Source organism: Gossypium raimondii, chromosome 1 (assembly GCF_025698545.1).
Source record: "Gossypium raimondii isolate GPD5lz chromosome 1, ASM2569854v1, whole genome shotgun sequence".
NCBI classification, from domain to species: domain Eukaryota; kingdom Viridiplantae; phylum Streptophyta; class Magnoliopsida; order Malvales; family Malvaceae; genus Gossypium; species Gossypium raimondii.
The window spans coordinates 9,016,807-9,025,323 of record NC_068565.1 but is presented as its reverse complement, the minus strand read 5'-3'; the positions used below and the strand labels follow the sequence as shown (position 1 = coordinate 9,025,323).

At 38.4% G+C, this 8,517-nt stretch overlaps 1 protein-coding gene across 1 annotated transcript; it reads left to right on the top strand.

The window, feature by feature from the left end:
* The first annotated feature begins 296 nt into the window (after window positions 1-296).
* On the top strand, window positions 297-2,883 carry LOC105780578 (probable serine/threonine-protein kinase PBL23). Its single transcript, XM_012604984.2, has 5 exons — window positions 297-808; window positions 1,231-1,409; window positions 1,502-1,694; window positions 1,817-2,208; window positions 2,295-2,883. Exons 1-5 carry the CDS (start codon window positions 676-678, stop codon window positions 2,550-2,552), a joined length of 1,155 nt encoding a protein of 384 aa, XP_012460438.1. The 5' UTR covers window positions 297-675; the 3' UTR covers window positions 2,553-2,883.
* The last annotated feature ends 5,634 nt before the right edge of the window (window positions 2,884-8,517 follow it).

The window sequence follows — 8,517 nt, the reverse complement described above, 5'->3', positions numbered from 1 at the left end:
AAGCACAACATAACATGAAAACGATACAAACAAACATGTTCAAGTTTACATATAACATGAAAAAGCACAAGTAGAATACAAATATATATGTATTTTTCATTGAGTTCAATCACACTATTGAAAACTATTAAAACGTTCATTCAATTTGATGTATTAAAGCCAATTTCCTTTTATAGCTATTAAATAAAACATATTATAGAAAAGAATAAAAATAATTATGTATTAAAATAATCTTGAAAGGTATATAACACCATTTATCAATGCATTTCTTTCAATAAAAACTCTGTAAATATTGGATGAGGTTATAATAGAACAGCTGATAATAGAAAACCAGAATGGTTTTTAAGAACTTTTCAGCTGTTTGTTAGCTTCTATGTTTAGAAAATCGAACCCATTTTTGGCAAATATGGGGTTAATGGATTTGGGAAAGTAACAGAAGGCAAAACAAATGTTATGAGAAAACAATTCCGTGTGATCTCTTGAAGGTCCTGAGAAAATCTCAGAAAGTTCACAGCTCAGCTGTGAATTTTCTTCCTACTTGGATCATCTTATAAATTTGATTTAAGGAATTTGTTGTTGTGAACACACCTTTTCACTTTTCTCCAACATTTTACAAAGTTGGGTTTTCCGGGAAAATCTTTTTGTTGTTAATATCATAGCTGGGAAGAAACAACAATGAATTGCTTTTCGTGTTGTATGTCAGAAGAGAAAATAAACAGCAAAAGGTCGGCATCATTGGAGAAGAGCGGTACCAACGAAGCCAAAACTGTGCCTATGCCTTCATTCGCCAATATTTCTTTCAAGAGTGGTACAATTTTCATCCTGCATTTCAATCTTTAAACAAACCATGACTTTATTTGAGAATTTGCATAATTTCTCTATTTTGTCATCAGCATCATGTTTATAGTTGTTGACCCTGTTCTTCTCAAATTCAATTCATGAATGGTATGTATGGCGTGGTTCAGTTTTCTATTGATGAAATGGGTATTTGGAGTAGATGTTAATTGTTGCCATTGCTAAGCTATGCTCATCTCTGTTCATTCACCTCTTTGATTCGAATATATTTAGGATATGAGTATGGAAATATAATCTTCTAAATATATAAAGAAATATCCGTATCATATACATATTGGTGTTAGATACTCACACACGAGGAGTAACATAGTTGAAAGATAGGGCCTAAAGGTGGTTGATTGATTGATGTTAAAACAAAAATTCTTATTTTGGCAGATGCAAGCAGAAAGAGATACATAAGCGAGGAGATACTGAAAAGGGGTAAAAGCAATATAACTGCAAAGACTTTTAATTACCGTGACCTATGCACTGCCACTAACAACTTCAACCCGGAGAATCAGCTTGGTGAAGGGGGTTTTGGGAGGGTCTACAAAGGGCAGGTTGAACCAAATCAGGTAAAATTTTAACATATTTTATCTGCATTCATTTACAGTACGTATGATATTCGCATATAGTGAGTAATTTTCATATTGTTGCTCCATTATAGCAAGTTGTTGCTATCAAGCAACTCGACAGGAACGGATATCAAGGAAACAGGGAATTCTTGGTTGAGGTCTTGATGTTGAGTTTACTTAACCATCCTAACCTTGTAACTTTGGTTGGATATTGTGCCGATGGGGATCAAAGGATTTTGGTCTATGAATACATGGCTAATGGCTCCTTGGAGAGTCACCTTCTAGGTATGCTTTTAACATCTAAGTTGTCTTTTAGAAGTTTATTTGAAGTGTTGTAGAATTTCCATTTGTAAAATGGGATTTTGTTTTGGTGAACATATTCAGTTGTTTGTAATTATGCCCTTCAGATATACCCCCAGACAAGAAGCCATTGGACTGGAATACCAGGATACAAGTTGCAATAGGTGCGGCTAAAGGCCTTGAATACTTGCATGAAACAGCTGACCCCCCTGTGATATACCGTGACTTTAAAGCATCAAACATATTGTTGGACCAAGATTTCAATCCAAAGCTCTCGGATTTTGGGCTTGCAAAGATTGGTCCAACTGGAGATAAGTCGCATGTTTCTACCAGGGTTATGGGAACCTATGGCTATTGTGCACCCGAGTATGCACTTACAGGCCAATTGACTGCGAAATCCGATGTTTACAGTTTCGGAGTTGTGTTTCTGGAAATGATCACGGGAAGAAGAGTAATAGATAATTCAAGACCAACAGAAGAACAAAATCTTGTCAATTGGGCAAGTCTGCAATGTTCTATTTGTTCTAAACAATCATGAAACAGTCACTTAATACATCTCTAACTTCTGAGTATCCCTTTATGCAGGCAACACCTTTGTTCAAAGATAGAAGGAATTTCCAATTAATGGCTGATCCATTGTTAGAAGGGAATTATCCCAGTAAGGGTCTCCACCAAGCACTTGCAGTTGCAGCAATGTGTCTGCAAGACGATGCAGCCGCTCGGCCTGCGATGAGTGATGTGGTAACCGCTCTAGAATACTTAACTAATGGTGGAGGACCAGAAGGAGAAGAAGAAGACGACGATGAAGAAGAAGAGGATGAAGAAAAAAAGAAGAGTAGTTGAGAAATTAAAGTAGGCATGGCAATGAAGACGTCGGAAACCTCTAAAGAAAGGTGAAGGGACAAGAAGATGAGGAGGGTTAATGGATCTGGACAAAACTCTTGCATTTTCATGATGCAGCTGAGCTGCAAAGCCATGAACTCAGTACTCAAAATCTCATTTCTTTTAGAGTCCTTTCATGGCCTGTTTTCTAAGAGGGTACTTGGAAAGAAAAAGTTTCTGATAAAAGCTTATAGCTCATGGCAATGACATCATTCAGTTTCATGGAGCTTTAACCATGTTACTGCCAAGGCTTGCAATGTGCAATCCATCAACTCAACTTTGATTTTGTTCCTTTGGGGTTTCATGTGTCGAAAATTTGTGAAACTTGAGTTTTTTTTTTTTTAAGTTTTTAATAGATTAGACCGAAAGAAATTTATTTAGACAATATTAAAATGACCAAAAGCTTCCTTATATTATCACATAATTTCAAGTGTTTCCTTTTTTTAATTCATTAGATAATTTATTTTTACGGGACATAATTTTATTCAAATTATTGAATATAATTTAAATATATTATTTTTAAAGTAAATAATAATAATAATAATTCAACCCATAATTTTAGCCTAAAAATAATAATGACAATTGAATTTTTTTGAGAATTTTTAAGGATAATTTATCAAAAAAAGCCAATTTTTTTTTAAATTTATCGAAATAGGCCCGATATTTTATTATTTACCGGAATGGGCCCCTTTTCCCTAAATCGCGTCCACGTCAACGCGATGTCAGGAGATGTGTCAGCAAAGCGCGGCCACGTCACCGCGCTTTGATGACATGGCAACAAAGCGCGGCCTTGAGAGCGCGATTTGTTGCAACGTCAGCAAAGCACTCTAACGTGGTCGCGATTTGATGACGTGGCGCATCCTTGGGGACGTGATTTAGACCGCGCGTGAACAGTGCAACGGTCAAAAATTTGACCGTTGCCCCCTACGTAAAAAAAAACTATAAATACCCCCACCCTTTTTTTTTCACAAACAAATCCTCTCTCAAATTTCCTCTCAATTTCCTTCCAAATTTCTCTCAAATTCATATTTAATCTCAATTAGCTCTCAATTTCCTTTTAAATTTCTCTTAAATCCCTATTTTTAAATAATTTTAAAAAAATTTTGATTTTTTTTAAACCTAAAAAAACTACTCTTATATCCCTAATTTTTAAACCGAAAAAATTTGTACGATTTCAGTAATGGACGGATGATTGACTCATCTTGATAAGCACCACATGTCCGTGGAACAAATGAAGATGGTAAGTGTTAAATTTAATTTTTAAATATTATTTAAGATTTATTATTTATGCATTTTTAGATAATTATTAATTTATTATTTGTTATAAAAGTCTGTAGATCGAGTATTGGAATGAAATATCCGGAATATGCATGCTCCTCCATCACCGTTGGTAGAGAACTACCTGTGGGAAGCGGGTTTTTGGCACGTGACGACGGTAGGCCGGGGATGCAAGGTAGACTCGAAACTAATCAGTGCGTTGATCGAGAGGTGGAAACCCGAGACGCACACATTCCATCTTCCATGTGGAGAGTGCACTGTCACTTTGGAAGACGTCAGCCTGCAATTGGGATTGCTGGTGGACGGGTACCCAGTCACGGGGTCTGCCCAATCTAGCGATTGACCAGCGGTGTGCTACGAGCTTCTGGGCACTATTCCGGAGAAAATGGATGGAGGTAAGATCGAGATGGGCTAGTTGCGAGACACATTCCCAGATCCAGATGAAGATTCAACCGAAATAGAAAGAATCCGATATGCTCGGGCATACATTCTTCAGTTAATTGGAGGTTATTTGATGTCAGACTTGTCACGGAGCCGCGTACATCTAAGATGGCTGCTGAAACTCATTGATTTTAGAGCAGCCGGTGAATTGAGTTGGGGGTCTACCGTCTTGGCCACATTATATCGAGAGATGTGCGGGGCGATGCGACCGAGGAGAGCAAAAATTGGAGGTTGCCTGTCACTACTGCGGTCATGGGCACAGTTTCGCTTTCCATTTCTACGTTCTCGAGTGGACCACCCATATACATTCCCACTCATAACGAGGTAAATTTTGTATTCGATTTTACAATTATTATATAGATATTTAACAATAAAAGTATGCTAAAAGTTTATTTAATTAGGTGGAACCATCCGGCAAGTCATGCTCGATTACCTACCGAACTTGAAGATATACAGCATCTATTAGACTAACAGTCAGAAGCACATGTAAGTATTAAATAAAATTGATTTTTCCATCATTCGCTAGTCGATTGGTAATTAGTATTTAGTATTTAGTATTATGTATATAACTAATATTTCTATAATGTTCATATAGTTTCAATGGACACCATACGAGGATCCGACAATTCAGGCAGTAATTCCAGATTAGTTCTTACAAAATCGAAACGCTTGGCACGTGAAAGTCGCGTTGATCAACTATGCAACCGTGGAGCCGCACCAGTCAGACAGAGTGCTACGACAGTTTGGATGTAGACAACCGATTCCCACGGAACCTGAGGTGTTTGACGATCAACACAAAGTCGACCTTCGACAATTGAATAGGATTGGTCGAGATACTGGTCCGAGTACATGGAAATGTGGGAAGATCGGTATGAATATATACCTACTCAGGAACCAATCATCGTTTCGGAGTTAGCGTGCGTGCCGGAATACATGCCATGGTTTAGAATCCATGGCCAGCCGTATTTACTGACGCCAGAGGAGAGGCACCGGCAAATACGTGTCCAAAGAGAAAGGCGTGGGCCTCTAAATCCAAGACGAAGAAACGACGATGTTGGCCCCTCAACGAGGCCTAGACATTCACCCGGCCCATCATCAGTGGCCATGCAATCACCAGGCCCAACAAGAGCACCGGCACAGTCACCTGACCTAGTAGTTCAACCGATGATACCCACGCAACTGCCTTTTCAGATGATGCCAGATGCGTTTCCTAGCCCTTTTATGTATCCTAACCCTTATATGTATCTTTTTTCGAGTCCTATGGCAGGTTGGAGCCAGTGGCCCGGTTCAGCTCCATTTCTTATTACGCCGAGTGGATCGTCGATGTATAGGCCAGTGGCGCATGAGGGATCGCAAGAGGGGCCGTCGGGGAGCTCTTCGTTTTACCAATCCCCACCACTGTATGGGTTTCAAACACTGTCGCCGTTGGTGATGGAAACACCTCCACATTCATTATTCTTTCAAGGTGGATCATCGTCTCAACTTCGACAACATGATGCCCTACCGGAAGAACCAAAATCCCCGTCGGAGGAACCACAACCGCTGCCGGAAGCTGGACAAAAGAGAAATCCAGCACGTAACCATCGATGGTCGCCATGTGGCACTGAATCCGGCGGGCACGGAGATTGATTTTTGTATTTAAATTTATTTGTACAAATATTTTGAATATTTTGATATTATTTGATGTAATAAAATATAAATTTTTTTGAGTTATTACTTAAAAACCCTAAACTAATTTATTAAAAATTTATAACTTTATAATTTATAATTAAATGCATAATTTAATTGACAAACTATAAACCCTTAAACTAAAAACCCTAACCCTAATATTAACCATTAACTTAAAAACCCTAACCCTTAAATCAAAAAGGGTAACCCTTAACTTAAAAACCACAAACCCTAAACCTAAAAACATCAAACCTTAAACTTTAAAAACCTAAAAACCATAAACCTTAAACTTAAAAATCATAAACCCTAAACCTAGAAACACTAACCCTTAACTTAAAAACCACAAACCCTAAACTTAAAAACTACAAACCCTAAACCTTAAACTTAAAACCCTAAACTTTAAAACCCTAAACCTTAAAATCTTAACTTTAAAACCCTAACCCTTAAGTTAAATATAATTTGATAATTCTACTAACCATTAATACAATTATCAATTAATATTTTTACATTCACATAAAGTTAGATTTAAAAAAATGTTTTGACTGGTACTAACAATTAATAATTTGATATAATTTGATAATTTTACTAAGAATTAATACAATTATCAATAAATAATTGAAAAAATATAATTTATTTACAATTACATTCAACTATTCCGATTAGGGCATGATCGACTTGTATGGCCTGGATTCCTACACCATCCGCACAACTTCTGTTGACTGGATGTTTCTCGGATATTTATATTGTTACGTATTCTAGTCGAGCAAGGTCGACCCTTTGGTTTACGACGCAATTCTCTATTCGGTAACAGCTTAAAAGGAGCAAGAGATATGGGCGGCCACTTACGTTCATCTGGGACCGGTGGAAAAACGTGTCTCTAGACACTGTACATGTTTCCTAATTTGTACACTTCATCCACATAGCTCATCGGATCTAGACGGAGATTCTGGCAAGTTGCAATAACATGAGCGCATGGATAACGAAGTGCATCAAACATCCCACAGTCACAAGTCCTATTTCGCAAGTGTACACGATATTTCCCGCCAACAACACCTTGGTGCGGTCTTTCAAACTCTGTCACGCGAAACCATAAATTGTCTCGATCGTGACACACTGTGTGTATAGTGTTTGCCCTCGCATTGGCCTTGTTAATTTATTGAACTACCTTACTGAACCATACATGGCCTCCCTGCATCTGGCCTGCATAACTTGCTGCTCGCTTTGGAAATAGCGCCGTCAAACCAAAATATGTCCCTCGCACAACCGATGTTATCGGTAGATAGTGCGTTCCTTTAAGAACAGAATTTATGCATTCAGCCAGGTTCGACGTCATATGGCCATATCGTAGGCCACCGTCATATGCTTGTGCCCACTGTTCGAAACATATGTTACAAAGATAGTCCGCCCCTTCTCCGTTAATTGAACGTAAAATTGCCAACATCTCGTGAAAACGGTCTTTATTTATTTCATACCCTACCAATATAAGTTCATAGCGAATATTACATACCACTTCTACCAATAAAACTAATTCAAATTGACAAACGAAATAACACAGATATAGACTAAATACCCATGTTGGTCACTTGTCGTCGTTCGCTCTTAGATGGATATTGCCTGTAGTAGTTCGAAGCAACGTATCTTAGGCAATATCAATGGTGTGTGTGCTGCCATAAGCTTCCCTGTCGGTCAAATGCAGCTAGTATACTGGTGTCCTGATCTGAAATAACACAAATATCAGGTTGGGGGCACACATGCCTCCTTAACCTAGAGAGAAAACAATCCCAGTCATCAGGTGACTCCCCGGTGTTATTACAAATGCAATTGGAAGAATTCTCCCACCGCCATCCTGTGCCACTGCAAGCAATAGCCGATGAGTATACCTACTGAACATAAAGGTACTGTCAATTTGTACCAATGGCTTGCAGTATGGAAATGTGTTTCGGCATTGCTTAAAGGTCCAAAATAGACGTTTGAACATTTGGCATCCACGTAGCAATCGACCGTTGTAGTACGCATGTTCCGTTTCAAGGTCTGTGATGGCACCTGGGACGTATCTCTCTAGCACCTGACACCACTGCCATATTTCATTATATGAGGCGTCTCACCCACTATGCATCTTCTCTAACGCCTTTTGCTTAGCTATCCAAGCCTTGCGGTAAGAGGGCGTGTACCCCATTTGGCTACGAATATTGGCAATTAACACCGGTACTGAAGTCTTGGGATCTGCTTTTACCGTGGGCAGTATCAAGCTAGCTAACATAGCTGAATCCATCTTGGGATGATCTTGTGAAACACCTATAAACGGAGTACATTAAATAATGCAACATTACATAATAAAAGTATTATTCAGAAACCGTCAATATTGTACCTGCAACACATGTATGTGAACCTTTGTACTTTTTAATCTCCCACAACCCTATCCTTTTCCATAATGAGGTGTAGATTTTCCATGAACATGTGCCGTCTTGCACCGCATCCTTCGCCTCAAACTTATCAGATTTGGATTTAACGACGTGGTAGTTAACACCATTTTTGATGC

Coding starts and splice junctions, on each gene's coding strand:
- LOC105780578 (XM_012604984.2), top strand. CDS start 676: ATGAATTGCTTTTCGTGTTGTATGTCAGAAGAGAAAATAAACAGCAAA. Junction 1,410..1,501: donor GGCAGGTTGAACCAAATCAG/GTAAAATTTTAA, acceptor GCTCCATTATAG/CAAGTTGTTGCTATCAAGCA. Junction 2,209..2,294: donor AACAAAATCTTGTCAATTGG/GCAAGTCTGCAA, acceptor CCCTTTATGCAG/GCAACACCTTTGTTCAAAGA.